The 18918-nt window shown below is 44.6% G+C and overlaps 1 protein-coding gene across 1 annotated transcript; it reads left to right on the forward strand.

Moving 5' to 3' along the window:
* Nucleotides 1-16896: 16896 nt before the first annotated feature.
* LOC125947434 (uncharacterized) lies at nucleotides 16897-18319 on the forward strand. Its single transcript, XM_049672133.1, has 2 exons — nucleotides 16897-17653; nucleotides 17760-18319. Exon 1 carries the CDS (start codon nucleotides 16906-16908, stop codon nucleotides 17245-17247), a length of 342 nt encoding a protein of 113 aa, XP_049528090.1. The 5' UTR covers nucleotides 16897-16905; the 3' UTR covers nucleotides 17248-17653; nucleotides 17760-18319.
* Nucleotides 18320-18918: the final 599 nt, after the last annotated feature.

Raw genomic sequence — 18918 nt, forward strand, 5'->3', positions numbered from 1 at the left:
CAGACTGCAAATATGGATGGGTATCTAAAATATTTGTCATGCATATCAACACAGCAAAGAAATAACTTATCTTGCAGAAGGAGTCTGAAATACTACTGTTCTACAGTAGACTCCCATTAAGGTGAACTTGAAGGAACCATGAAATCTGTTCACCTTACCAGAAGTTTATCTCAATAGAATTGGTCCACACAACTAAGAATCTACCATCCCTTCACAGCGGGATGGTAGATTTTGGATGGTAGATGGCAGTGGAGTTGGCATAGGAGCAGCCATTCTTCCAACATGTCTCAAGTTTTGAAATTTTATGCTTCACAGGTTCTTCTATCCCTGGTCATCTTCACGTGCCTGCTGCTGGCGTGCATCCACTGCTTGCCAACTATGCAGGCACATGCCGTGCGTGATCCTGGTATCACCAACGTATCCCCTAAGGCTGATGTCAACACTTGGACCATCGCTAACCTGCCTGTCATCTTGACGTCATCAGCTACAGCAGCACCCTCCGCACTCGCCTGGCCTTTAAATTGCCGGCGCTTCATCCATTCTTTCAGTGGGCATGGAAGTGGCCATTCTGCCAACATGTCTCAAGTTTTGAAATTCTGCGCTCCACAGGTTCTATCCCTGGTCACCTTCACGTGCCAGCTGGCGGCGCGCAAACACTGCTTGCCAACTATGCAGGCACATGCCGTGCGTGATCCTGGTATCGCCAACATATTGTCTAAGGCTAATGTCAACACTTGGACCATCGCTGACCTGCCTGTCATCTTGATGTCATCAGCTACAGCAGCGCCCTCTGCACTCGCCTGACCTTTAAATTGCCGGCACTTCGTCCATTCTTTCAGTGGGCATGGAAGTGGCCATTCTGCCAACATGTGTCAAGTTTTGAAATTCTGCGCTCCACAGGTGCGTAATCAATCTACTCTAAGCTAAGTGATCTGACATTCGTCTTTTATTGCTGCTTCCATGCCCAAGTGTTTGTTCTTTTTTGACTCTGTCGGAATATGTTGATGTCGTGCTCTTGTTGCTTCAGTCGGGTGACGTCGAGACAAACCCTTGCCCTCGATCTAATCCTACTGTGTCAGTCGATAACGCAGGTACACCCGAGCAAGCAGTTGTTAAAAGACATTGAAAAGCAGAACACAGAGCTTGCCCGAGGTCAGACAGACCTGAAGTCTGATGTCAGTGTTATTAAGTCTAGCCAGGAAGCCATTCAGTCCAAATTAACGAACATTTTCGAACGCCTCGGTTTGCTCAAAAACCAGGCGAAGCTGTTTCAAAGACATTAGGAGTGACTTGACCAATCTCTGCAGTACTAATGATCACCTGAAATTGTGCCAAGATAGACTTGAGTCTCATTTGAAAAATTATGAAGGCCACTCAAGGCGTAACAATTTGATTTTCCACAGCATTCCTGATAGCCGTGAATCCTGGCTACAAACCGATCAAAACACTATGACTTGCCTTCCAGTGGCGTTGAACGTGCTCATCACTTGGATGTGTTCACGAATTCAAATTGTCGCCTAGTCACAGTGAAATTCAAAGATTTTAAAACAAAGGAGATGGTACTCTCATAAAGATTAAAATTGAAACCACTAAAACATTTCTGTGTCAGAGGATTTTTACAGCGTGACACGGCAAATAAGAAAAACGCTTCTTGATTTTGCCAAAGCAGAACCAGAGCCATGGTCATTTCAGCTAAAGTACAAGAAGCTGCTTATGAACGGCAAATGTTTCATGTTTGACTCGGCGTCGGTTAGTGTTAAAGAAGTCGAGCAGCCTTTCGGCACAGCATACGCACTTAGCAAATCTAGCCACACACGCGAACATATGCAATAGCTTAGTGCATCTGTATAAGATTGCGCGAGGGGACGTGGTGCCTCTCTATCATTCACACATGTGAATGTATTTCTTGGTAATGCGCGCAGTGTACTGAACAAACGCGATGTTTTCAACTGTTTAACCTATTCTTGTGAAGTAGACCTTATTGCCCTAACCGAAACTTAGTTACACCCTAATATCTACAATCACAAAAGATTTAATGATGCTTCGCGTTTCACAATTCATCATTGTGATCGAGCTACACACATTGGGGGTAGTGTACTCTTGGCCTTTAAAAAGCCTATCGATTCCCAGCTTGAATCTGTCTGGGCATGTGTCGAATCGAGCCATCGTAGGTTCATTTTTGGTGTGTGCTACCGCCCACCTTCCTATTCTGAGTTTATTAATGAACTACATGATGTACTTAGCCTTACTATTACCCAATTTCCAAATGCTCCTGTTTTTCTTATGGGTGATATTAATTTTTCCAACATATCGTGGTCGCCTGTGCCTCCCACTTATATATAGTTCACCCTCGGCTGAAATTAGTAATTTTTGTTTACCTTTGTACATTGTTCTCACTAACACAGCTGGTCTCCCAACCAACCCAAATTTCAGGAGAGACTGCTAAGACATCATGCCTTGTACTGGTGTCTGATATTGTGTACATGCCAGGCCTAAGTGATCATTTATCATTAGAATTCAGCATTAATATTGCTCCAGAACAGCCGCCACAGTGTGGCTGCACTGAAGAGGAGGAAGACAACTTGTTCTAAATTGATTTGATGAGTGTGCTATTTCAAAGCCTCGTGCACTCACAAAAGCAATCCTAAACTCCAATAAAGCTAATTTCACCGCCATCAACCGCAAGTTGTCCCACTTTCTTGGTCTAGTCCTTGACAACTCCGACGGACGCTCCGTTGATAACAACTGGGAATTATTTAAAAGTAAGGTGCACAAACTAACGAATAAGTATGTCCCCCAGCACAACATCTCTTATAATATAAAATCCCCCTGGTACAATTCAAATTTATAACAACTCTCTAATAGAAAGAAACGTGCATTTCGCACCGCCAAGTATTCCACATCAGAAGCCCCTTGGAACGTCTACAACACTGCCAACTGCGCTTCTGTACATGCTTTAAAGCTAGAGCAAAATAACTTTTTAAAGATGACATAACCCTTCATGTTGACCGATGATCCATAAAAGTTTTGGCGCATAATTTATTCTTCTGCTTATGGCACTATCAGCCTTGTTGATTCTACTCGGAACCTTATACCGGACGACGACTGTCCGTCCATTCTTAACAACACATTTTGTAATAATTTTGTTACTACTTCTAATTCCCCCCTTCCAATGTTCCCATCATCTTTGTGCCTTGCTATGGATCCAATAATCATTGAACCACTTGGCGTTACTAAAGTAATCGACTCTGTTAAGATATCCACTAGCCTTGGTGCGGACCTCATTAATGCAAGGTTTTTAAGAAGTAATGCTGGGTAGTCATCCCTGATCCTTTGAAAAAAATTTTAAACAGTCACTCTACATTCATTGTGTTCCCTACAGACTGGAAGATCGGGAAGGTGATCCCACTTCACAAGTCCGGTAGCAAGCATTTACCTATCAATTACAGCCCCATCTCACTAACTAGCATCCCTTGTAAAAAACATATATAGTACTGTAATCACAGTTAACTAAGTTTCTTGACTCCATCTCATTCTTTTCACTGACAGCACGGTTTTTGTAAATCATTTTCTTGTGAAACTCGTATTCTTTCCTTCACTCACAAACTTCACCTAATTTTACACCATTCTTCGATGGCTGACTTCATTTTTCTCGCTTACTCGAAAGCGTTTGATAAAGTGTCTCATAAACTACTACTTTTCAAGCTAAGCAAATTAAATATAGATGTTCATATCATTACTCGGCTTGGGTACTTCGTTACTAACTGTATTCAGTTCGTTGCATGCAATGGCACAAAATCTTCCAGCAAGCCCGTTCATTCTGGAGTGCCACAGGGGTCCATTATAGGTCCTTTGCTGTTCGTAATATATATAATAATGACCTCCCAAATTGCATTTCTTCTCCTATTCACCTCTTTGCTGACGATTGTGTTATATTTACTGAAATTAACGACAATAACGACACTACCGCCTTACAAGGTGATCTAGATCCTGTATCTAATTGATGTAACACGTTGCTCATGGAGCTTAATCCAAATAAGTGCAAAGCACTCCGCTTAGCTCGAACTGCCACTACCTCTCCCTGCTATTTTTTTAATAACACACTTCTGGAACCTGTTTCTTCTTACCACTATCTTGGTGTTTACACTACCTCAGTTCTTAACTGGACATTACACATCGCCAGTGTTGTTAACGGTGCTAACCGCATGTTAGGTTACCTTAGCCGTAACTTCTCTTGTGCCCCTTCTCTCAATTTACTCTACAAAACTCTTGTCAGAAGTAAACATGAATATGCGGCCTCTATACATTTCCTAGTAAACTTGTTAACGTAATTTGAACTTGTTCAGAATAACACTGCCAGATTTATCACTAACAACTATAACCACACAGCAGGTGTCATGTTCATGAAAAATGCCCTTCAACTGCCCTCACTTGCATCCTGCCGCAAAATCTTCAGGCTTTCCTTATTTCACAAAATCTATTTCCATATCCCAGAGCTCCGATCTGTACTGCTTTCCCCACCCACTTGTATTTCTTCACGCCTTGACCATAGTTATAAAGTCGGTATCAAAACATGTCACACTATAACTTGCTTCTATTCATTTATCCTATGGACTTTGGAGGACTGGAACCACCTTCCCGGATCAATCACCTCCATACAAGACATTGTTCATTTTAATGAATCATTAGCTAACATTGTATAACCAGGAATTTTCATGTACAACCAAGAATTTCATGCAAGACATCGCTAGTTATGAATAATTAGCTAATAGACCCATTAGCTATTATAGACCCATTATCTTGCTTTCAGTATATTCACCAAAATAATTTCCAATAGAATCAGGGCAACACTTGACTTCAGTCAACCAAGAGAACAGGCTGGCTTCAGGAAGGGATATTCTATAATATCCATGTCATATCCATGTCATCAATCAGGTAATCGAGAAATCTATATGCCTTTCATAGATTATGAAAAGACATTTGATTCAGTAGAGATACCAGCAGTCACAGAGGCATTACTTAATCAAGGAGTACAGGAGACATACATGAATATCTTGGCAAATATATACAAAGATTCCACAGCTACCTTGGTTCTACACAAGAAAAGTAGAAAGTTACCTATCAAGAAACGGGTCAGGCAAGGAGACACAATCTCTCCAATGCTATTCACTGCATGCTGAGAAGAAGTATTCAAGCTCTTGGACTGGGAAGGCTTAGGAGTGAGACTCAATGGTGAATATCTCGGCAATGTTCGGTTTGCAAATGACATTGTCCTATTCAGCAACAATGGGGACGAATTACAACAAATGATTGAGGACCTTAACCAAGAAAGTGTAAGAGTGGGGTCGAAGATTAAATGCAGAAGACAAATATAATGTTCAATAGCCTGGCAAGGGAACAAGAATTCAGGATCGTCAGTCAGCCTCTAGAATCTGTAAAGGAATATGTTTATCTATGTCAATTCTCACAGGGAACCCTGATCATGAGAAGGAAATTTACAGAATAAAATTGGGTTGGAGTGCATACGGCAGGCATTGCCAAATCCTGACTGGGAGCTTACCACTGTCGTTGAATAGAAAAGTGTACAATCACTGCATTCTACCGGTGCTAACATATGCGGCAGAAACTTGGAGGTTAACAAAGAAGCTCGAGAACACGTTAAGGACCGCACATAGAGCCATGGAACGAAAAATCTTAGGCCTAACGTTAAGAGATGGGAAGAGAGCAGTGTGGATCACAGAGCAAACAGGGATAGCTGATATTCTAATTGACATTAAGAGAAAAAAATGGAGCTTGCCAGGCCATGTAATGCGTGGGATGGATAACCGGTGGACTATTAGCGTTACAGAATGGATACCAAGAGAAGGGAAGCGCAGTTCAGGACGGCAGAAAACTAGGTGGGGTGATGAAGTTAGGAAATTTGCAGGTGCAAATTGGAATTGGCTAGTGCAAGACAGGGGTAATTAGAGATTGCAGGGAGAGGCCTTCGTCCTGCAGTGGACATAAATATTGGTTGATGATGATGATGATTCTATAACCAGGAATTTGAATTGCTTTTCGCAATCCTACCACTCCCCTCTATGTAATTCCCTAGGGCCTTGAGGGTATAAATACATGAAATTGAAATGAAAATGCAATAAATGAAACAGCATTAAAGCCAAAAGGCAGGTAAAAAGAGGCATTTATCGTACAGGTGCAGGCAAAAGTAATTATAACACGGGAGCTATGGCTGAGCTGCATCCAAATGCCCTCTGGTGGCCTCAAGGGAAAACAAGAAATTGTATTACGCATGCATGCAGGCTGGCAATCATCGAAGTTTAATCACAATGTCCTGTAGCAGCCTTGAGGCTGCTAGAGGGTAGTGGGAGGCAGTTCGACCGCAACTCCCATGTTCCAATTACTTTTTTCTGCACCTGTGCCTGCATGGTACAAAATATTGCTGTGTGCACTCTTGTTTAAGCTATTGAGTAATTGTTGCTTGTCGGTGCTCTGCAAACCTGTGCGCTGTCACAAATGCTGACATTTTACCTAGCTTGCTCAAAAATTCTTTCGTGCCTCCATCTTAAAAATGTAGTAGTGGGGACACTATTCAGGGTGTTATCAGCTGCGTCATGTGTGAATACTGCTGGTTCTTGTGGCTCCTGCGCAGTGCCCTCACCATCATTATCAGCCTGCAAGAGCACCTGGAAGACTTCCTCAAATATTCTTTCTGTGGTGTTGGCCCTGCAGGTTTCCACGTCATCGTTGACGCTGGTGTAGTTGTTTATGTTCACAGAAAGACCATTTGCTTCTCATGTAGCTAGCAGAGCTGCCTCCTACAAATCTACGGATATGATCATCTTGCTGAGCTAAGAAGCAGGCCTCTATAGCAGCTGCAGATGTTTGGCTTAACCAAGTTTGCGGTTCTTGTTAAAAAGCTTTTTTTTTTCTTTTTCTCCATTTGGTCTTTGGGAAACCAACTTAGGCATGATAATTATTCTTAAAGATATCATTAAAAGAGTGGACAAAGAATTTCTGCCATTGTGTATTCATTAAGTATAGAAGCTACATTAAAACAAATGGCAGTTCTTAAATGAACAAGTAAAACTATTATCATTGTATGGACCTTGTTAATTCTAGATTTTTTATAAAAAAATAAGCTTCCAATGTGCATTTTGTCTTAACTGACTATGCAGTAGCCAGTTCATGTATTCATGTTGAAGAAAAGCTGGCTGATGCTTGCCATGTTTAACACAGAGCTGCATATTTACAAGCTATTGACTTAAACACAACTTGTAAATGTATTCAAAAGTACTACTATTTATACTATGGCTTCAAGAGGTTAAAGAAACACTAGAGACGATTTTACGCTTATTTTAATTGTTTACAAAAATTTAATTCCAAATCCCCTACAGGACGCAGGTTAAAAAAGCGTGTTTTTACTTCCTGCAGTCACAATGACATAATAGTTCAAAGCCAATCACAAAGTCGAAGCTGGTGATATTTATTACAGTAGCTGCTTCTGGAGCGATTAGATGCCTGCAGCTTGGCTTAGCTTCATTACGTTGGCTTAGCTAGAACATCACCCAAAATGAAGGTGGATGCGTGCATGCAAAGCACTTAAATAGTAGCTCTTTTTGTTTATGGAAATGTATCTTAAGTGCAGATAAGAGGCCAGCAACAGGGGTGGAGTGTTGTTTCTGCATGCTAAGGAAGATGTCAGTTCAAAAACTAGTCCATTCTAGCATGCATGAATGCAGGCTTCCATGATTCATCCCTCTGCACTAAGGCTTGTTGCATGGTTTTGAATGCACTTCCCAGCACGAAATCAAATCACCAGTCTGGGTCTGGATGCTACTTGAGAGGATTGGTGTGGCACTTTATTTATTCAGTCTGGATGCTATTTGAGAGTATTGGCATGGCACTTTGTTTATTCTTGCATTTGCTTTAAATACTCATGGATGCAAATATGGCCCAAGTGTGAATTTTATAAAAATGTAATAAAATATGAACGCATTAACTTGAAGTACAGTCAACAAAAACATGAAGGTATATAAACCAACCAACCACATTTCATGTTACTGACTTTTCACAGAATTTCATGCTAGCACTGATGTAGTTGCTGGCCATTTCTATCTTTAAGTGTTTTGTAAATAAGTTAGCGCTTTGGACCATGGCATAATGATGCATTAATGAGTGTCCCCTTAAGCCTTCATGCCAGGCTGCAACTATGATGCATACATTTATTGAGGCTGTGAATTTTGTCTTCTAGTATATGCATAGTTTCCTTGTCAGAATGCGTAATCCTGTTAGAGAAGTGTGAAAGGCGATAAGTTCAGTGTAAAATTCTTGTGTTTACAATAAACAAAATGTTCACTTCAATTACAGAATTGCATAGAATACCACGAGTGGCATAGGTTACCGGTGGATCATGGCAATTCTTCCTCCTGTGCGACAGTGAAATGCTTCTGCCTGTCATATGGAAATAATGTTTTTAAATTAATGCTGGTAAAAAATTGCAGTTGCATGCAGTTGCAGATAGTATGGCTGTTGCTTAGCAGAAATTCCATAGTCCAACTGCAACCCATGATGCACTGTGTCAAAATGTGTAAATTGTGTTTGGGATAGTTCATGGGTTAGCCATGTCAAAAACATGACTATTTAATCATGTCTTTGAGACTACTGCTGGCATTGTTCTGCTGAGCGAACAAATAATCAAGATTCACATTGGCCTCTTCTTGAGCGTGGCTACAAGAGACACTAATTCAGGCGAACAAATAGAGTCACACTGTGGGAAAGGAAACCTTGCATTACAGGAAAGTAATAATGCAGTTGATAGTCAACATGCAAACACTAAGATAGGGTGTTCGTAATATTAATGCCAAAGTATTTACAATTGATAAAGGAGTACTGACATATAACACTTTCAAATTTTCATTTTTTGTGTTAAGTGTTGGTGCTAGACCACAAAACCCCAGGAAAAATACTGACAAGTCTCAAAGCGCCCTAAATATTATACCTATAATAGCTTTTCTACTAACCAGTTTCAGTTACGTTTCTCCAGGAGGTGTATGAGTTGTGACGTCATGACACAGAAGGCGACCACGTGGCGGCTGAACATTGCGCCGTTTTCACACTTGCTCCGGCTCGCACAGTTGTCTGGGTCGTCTGCTGCGCCGCTAATAACTACTCGGCCCAATGTAGTAGCATAACAGAACACTGCATTGAGCCAGAGCGAGTGCCAAAACATTACGATGTTCTGGACCCACGTGACCGTTTTCTGTGTCATGACATCACAACACATGCACCTCCTGGCAAAGGAAACCGAAACTGGTTCAGTTTCCTTTTTAAATTTAAAATTTATTTATGGTTCTCTGAGGCTGGCCAGTATATTTCTAGGGGTTTGAGGTCATGTCAGTACTTCTTTAAGGGAGTTTAGTGGAGTTCCATTAAGAAAATTAGTCTAGTTATTATGGTTGTTAGGGCAGCAGGATATTCTCATGCTCTTGCATTTCTTGACGTTTAGCTGCATAAGCCATTGGTCACGCCATTACTTAGTGAAGGTCTGCTATTAGATGCTTAGTCACTGGATATTTTTCATATTTCATGCGTTTCTTTTTCAGCCCGAAAAAATAAGCATGCAATGAGCTTCTTGCTGAAAACATCCAAATTCAATGTTTCTTATAGTTGTCTACAACTCCTTAATTGACACTTTAACAATTAGAACTGAAATTCATGATTTACATGATCAACCGTAATCAGGCAATTGATTGTAATCAACAAAAAGATTACTGGTGTATGCTCAACTCGACTGTGAACAATATGTGCTTGGTTCTGTTTATGTAAAATTATCCATCCTTTTTTAAAGCTGAATGCGTGGTTGTTGGGACACCCTCTATACAGCCACAGGTACAGTAATGGATGGATGGATGGATGAAGAACTTTATTAGTGTCCTTTAGGGCGCATGCTAGCGCGCAGCGGGCCGCTCCCACATCGGGACAGAAAGGCCGAGCCTCTCCGCCGCGTTGCGGGCCCGTTGGACAGCCCATAACTGTTCTTCGAGGTTGGGGCTGCGTAGAACCCCATCCCAACGTGAAGAACTGTTGCTTTCATCGCCGCGTAACGCGGGACACCGCCAGAGCATGTGAGGTAAGCTCGCTAAGTCATTGCATAGTGCACATGTGTTTGTTGTCTGAATTTCGGGGTACATTTTGTGAAGAAGTAGGGGGTTTGGGTATGCCCCCGTCTGTAGAAGCCTTAGTGTTAAAGCCTGAGGTCTATTGAGTTTACAATGCGGGAGGGGGTAGATCCTACGAGCCAAGTAAAAATGCTTAGTAATTTCGTTGTACGAGAGAGGAGAGTCCCGATAGTCAGTACCCCCAACGTCACGCTGCCCGGTGGTACTCGTAGCTACGCGGTTGATAATCCCTCGCACAGCATTGTGTGCCGACTCATTGAGGTTGGGCGGGGCACCCTCGATCTGTCCCATGTGGGCTGGAAACCAGATCACTGTGTGTGGCTTGATCTGCTTGCTTCCTAGTATCCCTAGGGCCAGCTCGGATATGGTTCCTTTGGCAAATGCCCGAACGGCTGATCTCGAGTCACTGTAGATTGATGTCCTCTTGTCGTACAGTAATGGAATCACTGTCAAAAAGGATGATGCTACATGACATGCTTCAATGCAACGCTTCTCTATTTGATAGTCTGCACCTGTGTCATCTACCTGGCTTTGTCCCATATTTTGCACTGTTATTTCAATGTTGAAATTCTGTGCAGGGCATGGTGTCCTATCTAAAAGTAGCACTCTTGAGTTTTTGTTTCCTTGCTCTTGGTGACAGTCAAAGACAGTATTTACAGCAGACAGTTGCCTAATAAGAAAATTTAGCTAAGTGCACATTTCACGCAGCGATATTGCTTTTGCCCTTACATACGAACAACACAAACTGTCAAGATGCTACAGCATGTTTGTAACACAAAAGTGCATTCATTGCGTGAGATGCACAGGCAGCGATGATGCACTTTAATCGAGAGTCGAGAGTGTTGTGTTTTGCGAATTGTATGTTGGTTAACATGAATTGCGCACACCATTTTAATTTTCATCCTATCCATCTGAAGTAGCATGCTAAGCTTGCTGCAACGCAAACCTTTCCAGGATTCATTAAAGAGTCTCCCTCTCTCTCCCTCTCATGTTTGTAAAAGAAAATGTCTGCAAGAGTTTTTTTTTTTTTTGTTTACACGCTCGGCTATGCACTCTGTACATGCTGAAGTGGGTGGGTATGAAATCATTGTGTGCTTGAGAAAGGTAGAAGGGGATTTATGAGAGGTTTCATATATGAGGGGTTCCGTTGAAGTAACTACCACACAAGCAAATAGTCAACAGAATAAAGGAATGTGTTCTACAGGTAACCCTTCCAGATGTGATTGCACAGCAGCTCAGCTTTTGATAAGAATCCTACAAAGTGTCATTTGGTTAAGGTAGATTCAGATTAAGGTGGATGATAGGGAATTTCATGCATTGCACCACAACCATGTTGCTTTCATCATTATATACTATAACACCAGATTTTTGTGAACCGACTCTGAACCCTTAAGCATCTACCTTCTCTCCACAGATATCCACCAGTTTTTGAAGATCATTCTATTGTCTGCTAGAAGGATGATATCATCCACTTATATCAGTCCTGGTAGGCAATGCAACCCTAGTTTGCATAGTTGTCCGACACAAAAAATTTTTTCTAGTCTGTTTTCTATTCTCCTTAGATAAATCATAATAGCAGTGCTGATCATGGGCATTATTGCCAAAGCCCTCTTTTTTTGCATTGTCTACTCCTCATCCCTTCCAAGTTCACTGTGTGGTGTTCTCCTTATAGGTTTTTTGTGATAAGCACACAGTTATACTGCTTATGTCTTCCTGCTCCAAAATATGTCATAGCAGGGAGGGGTTCACATTGCCGTATGGACCCTTAATATCTAGCACCATTTTCTAGGCGTCATCATGGACAAAGATATTTCATGGAGTACCCACTGTACCCACCTAAAGAAGCTAAGGTCGATTGCACACCTACTCAGATTTCTTGGCGGCAAGACGTGGGGCACATCAGTGACATCCATGCTTCAACTATGCCAAGCACTTTTTATGGGATCTTTACGTTACAGCCTTCCTGTCACGTCCAATATCAGTAGAACCAACCCTTGTGCTCTTCAGAACATACAACGACAAGCTCTTCACACATGTTTAGGTCTACCTCGATGCCCTTCAACCGCTGTAACGATTGCCATTGCCAGAGAGCACTCAATCTCGACTTACATAGCTACTGATATGCTTAGAGTGCATATTTGGCAATTTTCATGGACCCCTAACGACCATCTCAATTGCTTGAGAGTCGAGAGAGCTCAGGCTACGTATTCAAGAGCAATTTTTACTCACCAGCCAGCCCTTCAAAAGTGCTTCGCACCAGCTGCAAGTTCTCCATCTCCTTTATGGTGTATGCAGAAGCCTCAAGTACACCCACAAATACCAGGGATTACAATAAAGGCCCAGATGTCGTCAACAGCCTTAAAGCAGCTTACTCTGTCACTATTGCATGAAGTGTACGCGGACCACGTTCACATCTACATGGACAGTTCAGTCATGTCTACCAATTCAACTGCCCGCTGTCGTTGTTCCGGCCCATCTGGTTACAGCTAAATTTCGAACGTCGCATGTGACCACGTCCACATGATGAGAAATTGCCGCTCTTCTAGCCGCTGTTAAATATGTTGAACGTGAATCACCATGTAAATGGGCAGTGCTCTGCGATTCTAAAGCAGCCCTCCAAAGCCTGCGGGTGGCACTATGTCATGGTAACTATGAACAGATGATTTCAAACATGATAGAAATTTATTATCGTGCTGTTGGAAAAGGACATGATGTCATTTTCCGGTGGCTACCTGGTCATTGTGGCATTTTCGGCAACCACCTTGCTGATGAAGCTGCTAGATCAGCCCACGATAACGCGCAGACGATCATACCACTATCAAGAATGGACGCAGCAAAGGAAATTCAATGAATTGCTCAAGACATCATGCTTGCTCTTTGGAAGACACCAGAGTATTGCAACCATCGTTAGTGTATGCTTGATCCATCACTGCAGCTGTAATTGCCATCAAACCTCTCCCAGTGGGACACTACACTAGTGTGCCAGCTATTATTGGGTGCGCAGCTTTCACAAACCCGTACTCCTTCCTCATTGTAATGGCTGGCTCTCCTCTATGTGACCACTAGCTGTAACAGCAAGGAGACATCGAGCACCTCTTCTGCCACTGCACCGGCTTTGATGCCCAACGTCAGCATCTTCGAAGCGCACTCAGCCAATAGGTGGATAGCAAAATCTCGGTTGTCGCAAGGGATTGTGGGGTACGGCGCATTCTGCTACAACTTCCGGTTCGTGACCACGACACCGTCTATGCCGCCGTCACTTCATGCCCATGCTTCACGCGCTTGGTCTTTTATATACTGCGGAACTTTGGTGAAAAACCACGATGGTAGTACCGCTGGGCAGTTCCAAAACGTAGGTGTGAGCTATCGCTCCTTCGTACTTATGTTGGCGCCCTTGGACACGTATATTTTTAGGTGGCAAGCATTTCATGCCCTAACGTGTTTGTGTCGAGTCAAATAGTCATAACATTTATGAAGCACAAACGTTTGGCGAGCGCAAATAAACGTTCGTTCACTTAAGGAGTAGTTTTTAATAAGTGATAAGTCAACCTAATAAGTGGCTGTTTGTAACGCTTCCCATAACAAATGGTGCAGTTGATCGCTTCGCCCGCTGTTTTGTCTGCAGCGGTGCTGTGCCGTCGGCTGCTGTGCCTTCGCGGTCTCCCGTTTTTTCTCAAGAGATGCATGTCGTGCATAACTGCAGAGAGAAAGCACTGATTTAAGTATCTGAAAAGTGCACGAATTATTTTGACGTTACCTCTCCTCCCTTTTTCGTGCAGCCTCAGTTGCCTTTTCGTTGTGCCGGAATGAAGACTGCACATAATCAATGTGCTGAGGATCCTTGCTGGGTGCACCTGTGTGTATTTAACTGATTGTTAAAAAGGGGGTACTTGTTCTAGAACGTTAGTAGACGAAGTTATTCGCCAAACACTTGCCTGTGGCGAATGATCTTCACATATTCTGGCTCCTACGTTCGGTACCCACAGCTCGCCGTTCACGGTCGCTCGTTTAACGGCAACTGCCCATTTACGTTTGTGCGCGTCATTCCATGGAAAACGAAACACTTTTTTTTTCCTTTCACGGAAGAGTTCGCGCACCCTAATGCCGAGCAGCCAACCATAATCACGCTGCTGAAGCGTGTTTTCTTCGCGAACAGCGGGAAATCGCACTGTAGAAACTGCTGGCAAGGCTGAACGAAGCAACAGAAGCGCTAACCCGCGAACCGGAAGTCGCTAGCTGACGACATCGTCATTTTGCTATCCAGCTATTGGGCTGTAGACCCTTTGGTAAACAGAGACAAAGATTCTGGGTGCTTGGCTTCATCCGTCATCAACCCTGAAAGCTATGCGTGCTCTCATCACTTTTAGGTGCGAAGGACCTAGGCGAAATTTCGCCTAGGCGAAATCAGCATGCGCGCTGATTGGCTGGTTGAGCAAATTGAATGACGTCGGGCTCAACCACCCAATCAGCTCATCCAATTTTGCTAAAACAGCCAATCGGCGCACACCTGAAAGCGAAAAAAGAAATTTCGCCTTGGCGAACGTTTCAGAATACGGCCCCGGCTCGTGCTCGCGCTCGGCACGCGCTTGGCACGAGCGTCCCGCGTGCCGAGCGCTACCGCGTTCGTCGTCGTCGTCGTCTTCCAGAGCTGGCTGCGTTGCCGCTCATCATTCCAGCGTACAGTTTCACTTCTTTTCTGTCGTCGTAATGAGAAGGTCGCTTTTTACGGGGTTATGAGCCATTCCTTAAGGCAGTATGAGCCCATTAGTGGTGCATCACTGCATGCTTCGCACCTCCCCAGGTTTCACGTCAGTGGAGCTGCATTTCGCTCAATGGGTCATTTGACACCTGCGCATAAAATTTAATTCACCGCTCAAACCGGGCCTACGACTTAACTCGTGCTAACTGTAATAACTAATGAAAACTAAAACAGTAAGAAAGGCGTCCAATTGGCCAAATTGCTGAGGGAGTTAAAGAAAAAATTGATGGTTTCGATAATATTTTTCTTTCCCCCGGCTTTGTTGGTTACTATTTGCATCAACCACTAACTAATCTTGTGACCACCGGTAGAACACCCGGTAAAGAAAAAATCTGATTACGATAAAGAAGAAAAAAATCGACTTAGTCATGAAATGCACAGGGGATAAGTGAAGAGATCTAGATGCGTACTTAACCAAGTTTTTGGATAGTGGCGCGTTTTGCAAAGTAGGCGCGTTTTCTTGGCTGAATGAAGAAAAAGAGGCGCTCCTGTGAGTCTACTGACTACATAAAAAACAATTATGCGCTCTTTTGTCATTTTTCGAGTGAAATGAGCAAAAACTGAACATCAAGAATGGTAGCACACCAGTACAAAACCTGAAGTCCTATCATACGGTTATTTCAAGTAAATCTCCTCGGAACATTTCAATCTGCGCGCTTGTGGTGTTTTCATGCAGAAAAAAAAAAGTTTAAAACCCGCGAAGAGACTGAAGGAAATAGAGAAGACGAAGGCGATCGATGCACGTGCAACGGCCACGAGCGCTGGCACGTTCAGTCCCTGCCACTGCTTGCAACGGTCAGACGGCTGGTTCCGGGTCTGTTCAGCGTCATTTCACTTGATTTCGGCAGGTGCCGAAATCCTGGACCCTCGCGTCAACCGAGCAAGGCGCGATGCAACGTGCGGCCCGACTCCGTTCCAGGGATTTCGTCTTTCACAGCGTCCAACCAGCTGGAAGCGCTCGAGCTCCGCGGTCGACGACGCTGATGGACCCGAGGCGACAGCGACGTTCCAACGGAAGCGCCTGCGACGTGGCACCATGGAGCGGCCGCCGTGGGAAATACGCCGCGTACGTACCTGGTCGGCAAATGGTCCAGCCTGTGCCTGTCGGTCAAGCTCATTTCGGACCTGCGCTACCATCGGAGCATCTCAGGTCATCTCTGGGTGAATCACGACACGTCGTACTTGGCAAGCACGGCCAACGGCTACTTTCTATTCGCGGAGCGCCCTATATGGAACGAGTTTCTGTCGGTCATCAACTTAAAGCTACGCGAAGTCAGTCCGGGACAGGTAGTCCTTGCCTGTCTGCGCCGTCACCTCGTTTCCGTCACGTCCAACATGCAGCGCAGGCACTCGTTCAGGCTGGTCCACTGGTTGCTCATGGAGTACTGCTGCATGAAGTTCATGGAGTTCATGGAGTTGTTCAGGTCAAACACCTTCCGAAACAATTTCCTTTTCCTGGACGGCTTCTGGCTGAGCTGCAACCTGGGGCACGTCAAGCTGTGCAGCTACCTGTTGGACGACTACCTGCCCAAGGACCTCGCCGGCGCTCTCCGCTCCGCGGCGGCCACACTCGTGACCCTAGAGATCATGGGCGTGCGCTTCTTGATCGTCGGCTTGCACATATTGTGCGGGATGCTTGGCAGGTGCGAAGCAGCGAACGCCTGCACGAGTACGCTGCATACCTGGTTGGCAACAGTCCTAGCCTGTCGGTCAACCAGCTCTTTTCGAACCTGCGCTACCTGCGAAGCATCCCGAACCATCGACGGGTGAACCACAACTGGCGCACAGCCAGCGAGGCCAATGCCTGCTTTCTTCACGTGGAGCTCTCCCTGTGGGTCAACTTTGTGGTCAACAAATTCCTGTGGGCCAACTTTGAGATACAGGCAGTTAGTGCAGGACCTGCACAGACGCGTGGATCCCATCTCGTCCAGCATGCAGCGCAGGCATTCATTCGTGAGAGTGCACCAGATGGTCCTGGAGCTGCGCTCCATCAAGTTCTTGGAGCCATGCAAGCCACGCATCTCGCACAACCACTTTCTGTTCTGGGACAGCTTCCAGTTGAGCCACCAGATGTGGTACGTCAAGCTGTGCCACTACCTGCTGGAAGACCAAAGATTTCCCAGGTGCCTCATCGAAGCGCTCCGTTCCCCGGTGACCACGCTCAACACGCTGGAGGGCGTGAGCGTGCGCTTCTCGAGCGTCGACGTGCAGATGCTGTGTGAGCTACTCGGCAACTGCAAGGCTCTTCGGGCGCCCGTCCTCCTCGAGAACTGGATCGGCGTGCCCGAGACCAAGGAACTGAAGTGCTGATGCACCGCACGCAGTGCAGCGCCAGATCCACGTCCACGAGCTGTACACGACGGTCGACTCCTGCCATGCTCTCGCCGACTTAGTGTCTCGCAGCATAGTGATCGAAGAGCTCATCGTGAGAAACTGGGCCCCAGGTGCGTAGGGCAGGCACCATGCTTTCACGGCACTGTTCGCCGCGTTGCTGACTATAGTGTGCGCTGCACCAGGTGGTTCGAGATCTACAATTTTGAACTGAACTGAATGGATCTCTTCCAGTGCCTTAGCTTGGGCGATGGCAAAATTGAAAAGTGCGGCCTTCAAATACTACTTTTTTTGCTGATAATCTGTCTCTTTACGAGAAATAATGCACTGAGGGAGTTAATGAAGAGTAATCTGCCAGTCTACGATAATATAGCGTTCGCTTCTAGTGTCCTTTATAATAGCTTGCTTTATAATAGCTTGTCGCATCTTGTTTGGTATTCAACGCACAATTCTCGATGACAAGGAGCATCCACACACGAATTTTGGGCTAGTGCTTCGTGATCAAAATATGTCGTAATGCCCCTTAAGACTAGACGTTCCGATCATGCGGTGTCGAATGCACCCTATCGTGTGAGTGTATACTTCCCTAGACGCTGGAGCATGCAGCTTGAGCTCTCCTAAAATACGAGTGCGAACGGCAAGCATCCCATATCTCTTCAACCTAACTTGGCAGGCGGTCGTTGTCAAGGATTCTTGGCATATGACTGTGTACTGATATCTGCAGAACACATCTCAGGTTAACTGGATGTTAATTGGCTTTTGATAGCAGCTGTTTCTACCTGAAGCGGTATATGTGTACATGTATGCGTACAATGTCTGCAAACCTTGGAAATAAATTTGTTTTCTGCATTCTGTCTTCAGCGCCTAACAAAACCTGGCTGGGCAGTTCTTGGCTGGAGTGCCGTCATGACTATCTTCGTATACAATCTTAATACTTGCTTCCGTGAACTTCTTCGAACTACAGCGCACTATCCAAAGCAGCAAGCTAGCAAGCTACCGGCTGCACTTTCCTTGCTTTATAACAGCTTGTCGCATCTTGTTTGATATTCAACGCACAATTCTCGATGACAAGGAGCATCCACACACGAATTTTGGGCTAGTGCTTTGTGATCATAATTACCTCTTGGATTCACGCGCACTGAGAGCCGTACTACACCAAAGCTGTCTATGGCTAGGATCCGGGACGCAGAAAAACTATCAACATCAGCTATTGCTCGAGCGTCGTCGTCTTTTTCGACAGCTGGCTCGTTGCGTCCCTCGGCGCAACCGCCCCTCGGCGCAACTGTGCAAATGAACGCGCTTGTGCCACTGCTCACACGTTCATCGTCGTCGTCTTCTACAGCTGGCTCCGTTGCCGCTCATCATTCCAGCGTAGAATTTCACTTCTCTTCTGTTGTCGTAATGGGGAGGCCGCATTTACAGGGGTATGAGGCATTGCTTAAGGGGGTATGAGCCATTCATTGTCTTACGTGACGAACAGATTTAATAACCGAGATGATATGCGAATGTGTGCACATACCTATCGTCATGATGACGACTGATCAGGACAATAAATATGTTCGTACCTTTGCTCAAAATTCTCTGTCACCTCTGCGTTGTGCACAGCTTCGCTGGTTATCCTCCTTCACAGAGTAGAATGGCTCATGAATT

The sequence above is a fragment of the Dermacentor silvarum genome, chromosome 1, assembly GCF_013339745.2.
Source record: "Dermacentor silvarum isolate Dsil-2018 chromosome 1, BIME_Dsil_1.4, whole genome shotgun sequence".
Classification (NCBI taxonomy): Eukaryota; Metazoa; Arthropoda; class Arachnida; order Ixodida; family Ixodidae; genus Dermacentor; species Dermacentor silvarum.